This window comes from Bombus affinis, chromosome 11 (assembly GCF_024516045.1).
Source record: "Bombus affinis isolate iyBomAffi1 chromosome 11, iyBomAffi1.2, whole genome shotgun sequence".
Taxonomy (NCBI): Eukaryota; Metazoa; Arthropoda; class Insecta; order Hymenoptera; family Apidae; genus Bombus; species Bombus affinis.
In genome coordinates, this window is record NC_066354.1 from 9,255,056 (window position 1) to 9,268,305 (window position 13,250).

At 37.4% G+C, this 13,250-nt stretch overlaps 1 protein-coding gene and 1 long non-coding RNA gene across 7 annotated transcripts in view; one reads left to right on the forward strand and one right to left on the reverse strand.

Moving 5' to 3' along the window:
* Positions 1-13,250, forward strand: part of LOC126921658 (uncharacterized) — a 570,126-nt gene that overhangs the window by 365,469 nt on the left and 191,407 nt on the right. For all 5 annotated transcript variants that reach the window (XM_050733370.1, XM_050733366.1, XM_050733368.1 and 2 more), the window contains one exon: positions 763-900. In XM_050733370.1, the coding sequence (XP_050589327.1) occupies positions 763-900 (138 nt within the window). The remainder of the gene's footprint in view (positions 1-762; positions 901-13,250) is intronic.
* On the reverse strand, positions 8,695-10,497 carry LOC126921693 (uncharacterized). Of its 2 annotated transcripts, none has more exons than XR_007712516.1 (2): positions 10,265-10,497; positions 8,695-9,456 (listed from the first exon to the last, which is right to left on the reverse strand). It is a non-coding gene; the product is annotated as an uncharacterized LOC126921693 (long non-coding RNA). The 2 variants fall into 2 exon arrangements; XR_007712517.1 differs by having other exon boundaries at positions 9,548-10,497.

Here is a 13,250-nt window from a genome sequence, read left to right on the forward strand (position 1 = left end):
CCCACGTTTCTACTAATTTTTCGCCTCGATTCATTAACTTCGTCCCGTAGCATTCGTTCGAAGAGTTCTTCTATTCTTGATATTTCTGCTAAATTTACTATCATCATGCGATTCTCTTTGTTCATCATTGTTTTCGTAAGAAGAAACGTATACAAGAAATTACTTTTGCAAAAAGATATGTAGAGATATTTACAGAACAATAAAGTTTTTCTTATAAGAAATTGTGGCGAGATGAACGTTGAAAAAAATATTCTAAATAATCGAATCGATGATAGTTTTCTTCTTCTGATGAATTTATGAACTCCAAAATCAACAATGATAAATAATTGCAAAGTAATGGAAATGCAATTAACGTTAATTATGTTACATAATTTTATAAACCTGCAGGGGGATGTAAATACATAGACGGAAATAATAAATTATGAAACAGATAATTATTTTTAATGTAATACCTAACAATAAAAACGAAAGAAAATTTACAATTCGAACCTTTCGTTAATTATTATGAACGGTAATGAATACGTGGAAATTACGAGGGAAACATGATGAAAAATAAATGAAAAGTTTCAAGTTCATAGCAGTGATATCGCAATAAGAAGAGCTGAAAAATATTCTGAAACTGATTGACATACAACGAAATTATCTAGTAAAATTTATTGTTGTGTTAGTCGTGTATTTTCTAAACTTCGTTTCAATTTATTAAATGTATTATTCAATTGAATATCGACTGCCAGAAAATGTATGATACATGTCCTGTTTCAGGCAACGGGAATTTAGAATTGTTCGATAGTGAGAGCGGGCCGGACCTCACACTATCACCTCAGACCTTCACGTCGACGGCGGAGGCCTTCATCAATGACAATAGTGATAGTCTTGGTGTTCCAGGAGACAACGATACGGGTGAGTGTCGTTTCCAATTCTGCTTTTATTGCGCGCTGTCTGACCACTACCGTGCTTGTTCTACTTGAGCTCCAGGTTATAAGCGAAAACGCGTCTCTTAAATTTTTCCTTTTATGATGATAATAAAGTTGAAATGATATTGGGAGGCTCTTAAAGTATACAAATTCATAAAAATATCTTTTACTACATAAAATTACAAATTAGTAAATAAAATTTCTGCAGCATTTTTCATTCGTTTTATCCACTTGTGTTGTGATACAAATATTTCAGCGAACAGTATGTTCTATATATCACATTTTAAAGTCATTATACGTTAAATATAACATTTTAGAAGAGTGCACTTTTACAAAGATATTTTATTTGTAAATTAGTAAACAAGCAAAATTCTAAAATTTCAATTAACTGAATTCCATCAAATTTTCTATTTCTCGGAGGAAACGTTCAATTATTAATAATTTGCATTCCGATTATTAATGATTTGGTACAATATTAATACTAAAATCTTGACCAACTAAATTTTCCCAAATTTTCTGCTTCTTTGAGCGAGCTTTAATTCTTAACAGTAATCCTATTCTCCCGAATTTATCTCGTTGAAATTCATTTCATCCATTTTATCCCATTGTTAAAATTTCAAAAACGCAGCGCTAGTCGTCAGACAACATTAAGACCTATTTAGACATCCACTCAACCGATTAACCTTCGACAAATGAAATTGGTGATAAGGACGAATAAATCAAGATTCGAAATCGTCGCGGCGTTTTAGTGGAAGCCCGTGTTTCCTTTAATTGAAACGGTCTAAAGGGCGTGGGCCGTCGATCGTTTAGAGTCGTTAGGCGAAGGAACCGAGGACAATGCATTAGCGTAATTGTTGCGCTGCTCGTCAACGGGTACAGTTGAACAGTGAGTTACAACTAGTTCGAACAAGTCCGGGGGAAGCTATTTCCGTGCGTGCGCCACGCTACATAATACCCATTGTTCCCGACAAGTATAAGGGGTCTGTACTAGTTGTACACCGGCTATAAAATGTCCGCATTGTTTCCTGGGGACACGGTGCACGGTAATCAACACGCCTTTCCAGAAGTGGAAGCTACACCTTAATGTTCTGATTGAAACCTTAGCTCGTTTGTATTTCGTACGGACGTACACGTTGTTTCGTTAAAACGTGATTCATTTGAATGAAATAACGTTCCACTTAACGATCAATTAGTTTCATATATCGTATATATAAAAATATTTGTAAAAATTATCTTAAAAATAAAAATTGAACGATTGAAAAAAAGGAAGAACAGGAAGATTTAATTTTGAAGTTTGTTCGTGCCGATTTTTAATACACGAGCCATTTCTATTATCATATTTATTTTAATGAAGGCGCTTGTATATCGAAACGTTATAGGAAATAATTTGCATTCGAATGTGACAAAGCTGCTTTCGATAAATACTCGCAACTTTAGACACGTAAATCATCGAAAGAAGACATGTTTACAAGAAACAAAAATACATAGTATTCAGTCCTTCTCGTAATTGCGATAGAATGTAGTAACATGACGCAATCTCTCATCCTTTGACGCGCGATTCACGCGCGGGATAAAACAAACGAGCCGCCTGGCCAAAAACTATCGGATTTCAAGCGGCGAGCCAACAACTGAGCGTGTCATGCCCGATGCCAAAAGCGCGTTGTTTGCGTTCGCTGTGTCAAACCGCGATTCGATTTGTTTTTTCTCGTCACATGGACGCATTCTAATTGCCGTCGCGTGTCTTCAGGGTTGCTTTCACCGGGCAAAAGTATGTCAGGATTCGTCATCGGGGTACCCATCAATGATTGTTGATAGATTTCACGAACGATAACCCGTTATGGAAAAAATACGTGAGAAATCTGACTTTGTATTTTTATTTTACAATGTCACAAGTAATTTATGCAATTAGATTTCATAAATCCCATCAGGATTCATCGTCAAAATATTCAAAGTTCCATGAATTTATTTCATGGTAATTCATACATTTCCCACATCGATAAAATTCGTATAGACATTATAGTTTCGTTTTAGTCAAAATGTTAGAAATAATTTATGAAATTGGAAATTGAACCTAAGATACGTATGTGAATTCTAGTAGGTATTTCGCTTTGCACGTGTAACGTGAAGTTGGACAGTAACCAGATTCTAATTAATACGGAGTAAAGATTTATCATTTTTGAGGATAATGATTTATGAGCTGTTGCTGAATAACATTGTAATTGGATTTTATGTAGTGCTATATTTTCCCAACGCTTTTGACGGATCTCAGACGTATGGTCTTTGGTATACGATACTCTTGAACCCTGTCTATGTCTGACAGATTGAGAACTTGCAAATGAGATCGTGTTTTATATAACGCTTATTCTGTCACTGTGTATTATTACTATTTTCAACGTACGCATTTCCAAAGATACCAATGTAATATAATGATATATTTAAGTTTACCAAATGTTTACTTATCAAGGTAAAATCTAAATAAATCGCATTCTTAAATTCCCCAAATTTTTCTCCTTTCCCAACTAAAATTTGTCGAAATCCATAAAATTTGTTCCAATAGCACCGATCGATCAAAATTCGCGCAATCTTTATTCTCGATTCATTGAAAATTGCTCGAATTCCAATAACCTTTTTCGAAGGCTGCAAACATTCGAAATCATCGATAAACTATATTTTACTCGCTTTAACCGCGTCTAAAACGGAAGTTCCGGGAACTACGGATTTGTTTCATTTGTAAAATGTAGACCGCGATCATGGGGAATAAGGTGTTTTGCACGAGCGAGTAAGTTCGTTACGACAATTTTGAGGGACACAGAGGGTGGTCGGGAGAACTTCGAAGCCGCAGCTGCGGGCAGTCGCGTCCATGAATAAATTTCGCCGTGACGATATGTCATTTGCATATTACCTGCTACGTGACGGCCGAACCTTGGTCGCGTCGAATGTCGCGTTAGGGTAAGCCAGATCGAAACGCTCGACTCTACCGTATTACGAGGAACTGTGCGATACGAACAGAGTTCCTGTATGCTGCTATCGATCTACGCTCGCTCATATTGGTAGACTTTCTACGGGTGGCTTCAATAACACAATGAAACATATCTACGATTGTTACTTGAAAGTTGCAACTTTAACTTTAAACTTAATTCGAATTAATCTAAATAGGCAATTGATACGTAAAATTGAAAAGAAATAAAAAATTATGAATGTGAAATATTTCGTAGATGTAATATATGTTTAATGATTAGAGAAACTTCGTTGAAATTAAACAGCTGTTTATAAGAGGAATAAGAAATTATGTACATTTGAATAGTAGCTGAGAATAGTACAGAAATTAAACATTCATTGCTTTAATAACAGTAATTATCTCTGCTTCGATATACCTGAAAGATCATACAATCTTATTTAGCAATGAATTAAAAATACAAATTATCCCATTGTCGTGTCATGTTCTTATATCGTCACAAATGTTCAATATTTTCTGAAATTCCAAAAACTGTTCCATCGACTATCTGAGAAATTTTGCCAAATTTTATGAAACCTTGGCAAGTTCCTACATACAAGCTTCGTTTTACTCCTTTGAAAGAAATAATAATAAAGTAAGTAATAAACGATTTTTATGTCAACGATCTAAAGTAAAAACTTCATTGTTGACGGGAATTTGGAATGATCTTCAAAGTCTTGCCTTTCATTCGGATTTTCGACGTTCCAAGTTAAGGAAGTGCCACCGATAAGAATATTATTCGTCCGGCGATGTTAAAGACGAACGTCGACCAAGACAATCTACATATGAAAGACGACGCGTTGCTCGACGATAAACGCCGCTCCTAAGGAGGTTATCCCGACGACATTGTGCCGAGAAATGTCGTCAAGAGCGTCTTTCGCCTTATTCTTTGGCCTTTTTATACTACCTTCTGCCGTTCGGGGAATATTAATTCCCCGAATTACAACGACGAGGAAAATAAAAACGTTGTTATGCTAATCCACGGACGGACTGATTTTTATTCGACTTGCAATTCAAACGAGCTACATGGAAATCGCGAAACATGCAAATGCCGGCGTATTTTCCTGTTGTAAAGGCACATACATATATTTTTCGATTTTCAACGTTACGCACTACGAACTCCGACAAAGCATTATTTCATTACGAATCGATTTTTGATACCCTTTCAAATATGAAAGAATGGACATTTCTTTCGCAGTGACGTATGCAAATGGCATGTTATTGATCCTCGCCATTTTATTCTTACGGATTTGTATGCTAACCGAGAATTGTAATTATAATTCCTTCGATAATTTGTAATTGTATGCTGTAAAGTAATTTCATTGTGGAGATTTTAATTTTAAATCAATAAAAAGTCACTAATGGTAGTAGTGTGTGAGTACGTGGTCTATATCGAATAGATATCGTTATCTAATCGTAAGCTCATTTTACATTTATATTTGATGCTGAATTTGAATTAGATATATTGACTTAAAATTAAGATCCTTTATCGAAAGAGTATTTTTAAATAATATATTTTAAAGAATGGCTATATTTATGAAAATATTGATAGAATTTAAACATTGATTTTTTAAAAACAGAGGTAAAAGTTTCTTCTGACCTTTTCTGCTTCTTATTTTCATTCGAATAATGGATTAGTCGAAATTAAGAACTCTAATAAAATGTTCAACCTGGTCGAAAACAAAAATACGAAAAAATGTAACGAAGTGGCATTTACTAGTTTCCTATTTCAACGTTTAATCGCAATAACTTTTTAAATATCGTATTTATAAATAAATATTTGGAAACAAGACTCGACGGCATATTATTTTCAATTTTACATTATTTACTTGTTCCTAGAGAACCGTCACATTGTATTACCAACGAGTCGTATTCCTGTTCCTCCCAAGCAAGTAAAATCCTCTACTCAAGATAAGTTGCAGAGTTCGTTGCAGACAATTAATTAAACGATCCCGCGAAATAAGCTTTGATGAAATAGAAAGGCAGCGCCGGTATGCCATGGTGTTCGTATTAAATTCAGCGAGAGACGCGAGCTCTCGTAATAAGACATCAGACTGGCACGCGGACGTCACCAGGGGATGAACCTCAGCCTGGGGGGAAAAAATACGCCGGAATCGTTGTAGACAGAGGAATATTGCATTCTTACGTTGAAGCAATTACTCGCGCGCCGAGGTATCGTTCTTCTGTCGCCTTTACACGTCGGAAACTTTCTACTAAGGAAAAATGCTTGAGAGCGAACAGAGGAAGAAGAAACGAAGGGAAGAGAAGAAAAAAGAAGGATCACTTTTCTACCACCATAGAAAATACCAGGCAAAGGATCGTATCTAGGACTCCTCGTTTACTTTTTCCCTTTCCTCTTCGTTGCATTTCCTACCGTTTCTCTCTATCTTTCGCACACAACTCCGCTTGTTCTTGAAAGAACTTCATTTCTGACTTCAAGACTCCGCAATTTGTGTCTTTTCGTGTCTCTATTTGGAATCATGACATTAGTCTCTCTCGGTGGAAGTTTTTTATTTCACGCGAATTCTCCGCCACGGATGGTGACGTTCAATGATTTGGCCAAAAACTTGAGAAATGATTATAGTACAGTTGTATGATTGGATTTTTTGTTTTCTATAGATAGCGTGCATGATAGAGTACAAAGTTTCCTCGAATCTTCCGAGATACTCGTAAGAGATTCAAAACAAAGGGAAACGCTATTAGGTTTCCTTAATTGCTCAGAGTTGCTGGATTTTCATTAAATAGTACATTGCGCGTTGAACATTTGACTGTTGAGAATTAATCTCACATTTCTTTTCAGCACCTAAATTTCGTTACTTTCGGACGAGCTTTTCCAAAAACCCACGAAATTCAACTGTTTTAATTTTTACCTACTGCAAACTATCACGACCACGGTTGTAACAATAAAAAGCTAGGTTTTAACAACTTTCACACTATCAAACCTCGACGATCACCTCCGTGTAAGCGCAGCCTCGTGCACTCTAGCTGTCTATTTGCCGTTTTTTTTTTTCTTTTTTTCAACGTGAACCTGATGGTGTATCGCGAAACCGAGTTCTTTTTTCGTTGACCAGCTTTTTCACGCTTGTTTTTCTCCGGCTCGGTCCAGAGCGCTATCTATCCTTTTCTCTCACACTGAACGGAACGTGATTCAGCTTTCGCGCCCGGTTTCGTTGTTTTCGCCATGCTCGAAACTGCAACGGCGATCTCGTTTCAGGAGGTGTCAGTTTCAGAAGCGTAGAACGGCGGTTTTAATGGAACTCTGAGCAGGACGCGTCTCGATATCTCCTCGTGGACGATCGATTTTTCTTTTGTTCATCTTTCCAGCCACGATGTTCCTCGGCTTTTCGCCGTCTTGCGGCTTGTAAAGCTCGATCCATTGTTGTACTCGGTTATTAAAATACGGTTCCTACAACTTTTGTCCGAATTGTGAAGTTGTTCGACGTTATCGGCTTGATTCTGCTTGAAAAACACTATAAATAGCATGGTATATTTTTTAAACATCGATATGATGAAAATTATCGGTAAAATTAATTGTACAAGATATAGTTCTCTAAATACTTTGGAAATTTAGTAAGATATCGCAGTTTATTATCTAATAACAGTAGATCGAGTTTAGAAATTCGCCTGAGAGGTGTTTCTCATGAAATACGTATTGGTTCTCTGTAATTTTGTTTATTATTCATTCGTCTCAGTCGCTGGTTTTAAAGATCGTGTATTATTTTGAGAAAAAACTATTGGAAAAATTTCTGAGCTATATATACGATATTAACACGTGTTTACACACGTGGAGCTACTATCCGATGCAAAACTTGATAGAAATATCTGTTATTCCTGGTCGTCGTGTTAAAAAGAATTTCGATGATTGATTAAATTCTATGATATCAACTTTCCTTTCTATTCATAACACATTTGCTTCGTGCCAAATCGATATACACATGTATTAATAGCCGCTAACGGAATATTATACTTTTTCCTGTCCAAGGCATTGTTAAATAATCAATTACTTTAATAACAAGGAACGCGGCCAGAAATATGCCAACTTTCCTTCACAACTCAACGGTAACCCAAAAATTGCATCATTTCCAATCTCTCACCCAACCATTTACCTGCACTTAATACCCTCGGCTAATATACAGTGACAAAAGTTGCAGCTCGAAATGAAACTGGTCGAATTACAAGCAAACTACCGGGTCAATAATTTCGAACGCGTATAAAGGGGGTGGTAAATGTTAGCGTACGCAACCATTTCGCAAGTTGTCCACCGTGTGCACCGTATTTCTGCCTCTTTCGAGAAGACCGAGTCGATTTTAGACGATGGCCGGAGGATCAATTACGGGAAGCCGTAAACATCGCGCGTAACCCAATCACGAACGCGTGTTGCATGGTCGGGGTTGTACGCGGGCAGGCACGCGATCGTTTCAACCCGTCGGTTTATTGCTCGATATGATTGATCTTGTGGCGGGTATTCGCGTGTGCTGTTCCCGCAATTCGCGTGGGAGCTTGCTCTACCCTCTTGCCCGTCGTGGATGTTGGCCCTATTCATTTAGAAGGGCGAGCTGGAATTCGATGCGAGAGAGTGTGTATAAAAATTGTTAAGAACGGTCGGATAAAGTGGTTCGGGGATTTGGACGTTTGTTCTGATCGCTAAAATAAATCGGACCGAGGTTTCTGTTGTTTTGCTCGACGAGGTGAGTAATTCGCGAGAACGTTTCGCGAGAACAACAGCGAAATAGGAAACGTGTCGGAAGCTCCTTTTTAGGGGAATGAAATTTTTCGGCCCGATGGATGTTATATATTTGACACTTTGTTTCGTATATGACATTTTTCAAGATGAGATCTATAATTCCGTATATAAAATATGAAATTTTGTGCGCGACACTTATGAGCGTGAAATGTATACGTTTGGGGAAAGATCGTTCAGATCAAGACAAATTCTTAGTTCTGAATGCGATTGATTTTGAAAGATCATTCATTGCTTTTATTTTTGTTCCTATTCGCATATTATTCGTATCAGCCTGCACGAAATAAATATCTCTGATATAAATCTTACTTCTTCAAGTTCTTACATTTAATAATATATTTTGAAGACGGACTATGAAGAATTAGAACGAAAGTAATTTCGTTAAAGTTCAAGGTTGAAGGTTTGGAATGAACTACAATATTTTTAAATATTGGGAAAAGCCAAAAATATAGTCGGAAAATTGGCATGAGAATCACAAGTAATACGTCTCGGAATTTGTAGCAATTGTGCAAATTGTTAAGCAAGCAGAAAATTAATCAATCCAATCTCCATAAGTATCTATCTAGTGCCAAAGAAGGCACTTTGATGAAATCGTAAAAATCTTCGCTGATTGCTGATTCTCCTTAGCCTTTCCGCCCAAGATGAAACCGTGCCAACTTTTTACGATGTGACTTCTGACTCTCCCTTGGCAATGAAATCCACTGATATTCTTCCGGAGCATTACATCAGCAACTACACCCACACGTTTTATGAATAGTAGCTTGTCGTCTGGCTATTAACGCATGGCTTCCGTATCGGTATCTTCTCTAGTAAACAGTGCGATAAATGTTACTTGATATTACAAAATTACCATTAAAAGATAGTTTACAATGCAAAAATATTGAAAACACTCCTCACTCTATTATAAATAGAATGGAAACTCCTCATCTATTTGAATAATTTCCTTTTTACATTTTACAATTTACTTATAGTTATGAGGGTAATAGAAAGCACCATACTTTCTCGAGTTCTATGATTGTTAAAATAATAATAATAAAAGAGCCATTCTCCATGGAATTACTCTATATAACTTTATTATCTTGTAAAAATTTCATGCGAAAGCTGAATTCCAAGTTGAAATCCAATGAAAATTTTCCCTCGATAATAGTTTCTTCCGTGCTGGGGGAAATTTAATTTTCCTGTGTATAAGTCACAAATAAAAATCTTGACAAAACAAAGAACTTTAATTTCTGATCCTTCCGTATTTCATAACTAGATGATTATATATTTAATTATGGATTTAGATTCTCTGATCTGATATTTTATTAAACTTATTTGTTTCCATCACGCGTTATATAAAGTAACATTTTGTTCATAATTCACAGCACAATTATTATAAATATATCAGAAACATCAGTGTATTAGTTCAAGATTAATTGGGAATTATTTATATGTTTTTAGTCTTCGTATCGAATCAATATTTATAAAAACCAACATTTATCACAAATCCGAACTCGTGTATATTTCGCATGCAAAAGGTTCGTTGCATTTTAGTAAACACAATTTCTATTTCTCCTGATCTTCTTTTTATACTTGTCATCCCCGTTTCATGCAACCGTTAGCCTCAAAAGTTACCAGGATAAATAGCCTGTATCGCGAGGACGAAAACCGTGCAGCCGACAAACGTATTCATCATTCTCCGGAATAGTGAAGCGAGATCTTCAGTTTGCAGAGACAGAAGGACAAAAATAGAAGAACTTCCAATCATTTTTCGCACAATAATAGCGTTACTTCCACGTAACGTGGCTGACATACACGCTGACCCGGATATTCTCGTTACACTGAGGACCAATTCAGCCGCACTGGTTGCTCGCTTCCGTAAATAACGACTGCCACGCAGAAGCGACAAGCCGCTCGTTGATATCGCCGTTTCGCGCGCGCGACCCAGCCAGATACCCAGAACATGAGAAAAAAAGGATAGAGAGAGCACACTACACACTTCGTGGTTGTCGCTGGAAAAACTCGTGGCCGTTTTTTCGCCAGCTTCGTTTGTCGTTTTTTCCCTTCACCTTACGGCTGTTACAGCTTGCAGTTGGGCTCCCTTTGTGACAAGGCCCGAAACGATTCCTGTTTTTGAGAGTTCAAATTTAGCGCTCTCATCATCTGCACTCTCTTGAACAGAATTGAATCGATATTGTTAGCGAAGTTTTACGAGTCTCAAGTTATGAGCTATCGTTATGTGTTATCATTTATCGTGCCATATTAATTATGGCTATGTATGTCTATGAAATATTTTGATACGTAGGAATAATAGAAGTTCACGTTTGTTATCGGGCACTCAGTGATATTATAATAACGGAGTTTTACTGTAATACCTTAACCTTAGAACTGTTCATTTTCGTACGATTAACTTTGGAGAAAAAGTACAAAGAGGAGATGAGAGCAGTTGAAATTGTGTTTATCGAAATGTAAGAAATTATTTCGATCTGCAATATAAATTCGATTTTTATTAATATTGATTTGATACATAGTTATTCGTACGAGTGAAGTGACATTCTATTACGATAAAATTCTGTTACTCTTGGTAATTTTAATCGGTACCGGATAATGAACGCGCAAAATGTAATAATATAAAATACTATTTTGTATATATACTCAAAAATGAAGAAACATAGGTGGTGAAAAGAATGAACGAACTCCTACTATATACATGAACTCAATAAAATCCATGCCCTCGCCCACCAATTTCTATACACAATTCTAGTACGTGGTTGACATAAATGGCCCGGTTACAACATTCTTTCTCTCTCGTCCATGACTTTTACGTCGTCGAACGACATCGCGGCGAGAAGATCACCGGGGCTGGTCCTCCGAGACCGAGTTCTGTTCTCAAACGCGTCGAGATTACGTCAGAACTTATGGATTCCTTATCCAATCTCTGAAACTACCACTCACAGAGCCTCGCTCCGTTTCCTCTGTCTTTGTCTGTCTTTCACCGGCTGTTCGAGAACCTCGTAAAAGCTCGAGCGTAATGAGAGGCGGGATCGTTCCCATCGACGCAGCTGTCGCGTCGCTAGGAGCCGGCCGAGATTGTTACGACGAATGGAGCGAGTATTTCGGAGAAAGTTCGGTTCTCGCGTCTATGCCTCTATGCCGCCTCGTCGCTAATAGATGAACTTCGAACAAGAGTGGTAAACGAGTACGAGCGGCGAAACGGGTTGCGGGTGAGAGCACGGTCTCGCGTTTGCGTGGCCTAACTTTCGAACATAGAAATTTTCAGCGACGCGATTCGCGTTTTAGCGACGTATTTAACGAGTTCTACTGCAGTGAATGGAGGGACCTTGGGTTTCAGTTTTTGCGTTTCGATGGGAAGAAGAGCAGGTAACGATCGTTGGTGATGAACGACATTTTGATCATTGACCATTAGGGTCGAACGTTTTGGTTATGATTTTTCTGGATTTGCTCTTACGAATTTGGGAAACTTTCCTGGGCTGATGAAGATTAAGTAGCTAATACTAGAATCAGCTAGTTTTTCTTCTAGAATTTCCTTCTAGATCTTCCTCCTAGAAGATCATCCTTGGAAAAGAAATTAATGGCAAACAATTTTTGGATTAGTTAATTTTTATTTGTATTTGCCCATCAGTTTGCATTTACTGTTGTCTAGGAGATGAAAGGAATTAGTCTAACTTATTTTTAATGTTTATATCGTTCATCACCCCAACACTTTATTTCTACACTTGCGAATGTTCACGCATTTATGATATTAGGTTGTCCGAAAAGTTTCTTTCGTTTTATGAGGAAATAATAGACGTACAACGTTTTTTGTTTTATAGTATTTTGTCGAATTACGTACGATCCAATTTTCTCTGTTGAGATAAACACCGTGACATTTTTCAGACTTGGTTTCACGTTATGAAGGTGCACTGTTGTAAAAAACACGTTTGCGAAAGAAAGACACTTTTCGGACAACCTAATGTATGAAATTCAACGATGAAAAACGCATAGAATGCGTTATATATCTTATTGGATGAAACAAGCGTAGATATCATTTCTTACTAATATTTTCAACAATACGAATTAACATAAACATCCGCAGTTTAATAATTTTCAACAATCAAACAGTACTTGGATATAGTCCTTTCTTTTATCGATTGAGTCGAAGCTTGCACGATCTTCCGAGCGTTAATTCGCCTCGTAATCCATAAACTTCCGGAATTCTCCTGGCCTCGCGTTTCCTATCTCGCTTCTCGTTCGTAAACAGCATCGTAGAATGCTCGTTCGTGAACAAGGTAGTCGTGGGTGTCGGAATGCAGGGGTTCCAGGGAGGACGGAAGGAACGCCGGAGAAGGTTGAAGAGGAAGGAGGCGATGTCGGCGTAATGATACGGAGAGATCGTGGAAAGTGTGAGTGGGATCAACAGAGAAAGAAAGAGAGAGAGAGAGAGAGAGAGAGTGGGAAACGGGAGAGGAAGGTCGATGGTACAACCTCGTTGGCTCTAATGCGGGCTATTCAGCTCCCACAATGCACTAGTAATACGATTTCACCGTCTCCGACATCCAACGAGCCGTCCACAGGCACAGGTGTTAGCTGTGAATGTGTGCGCGGCATCATACATACATAC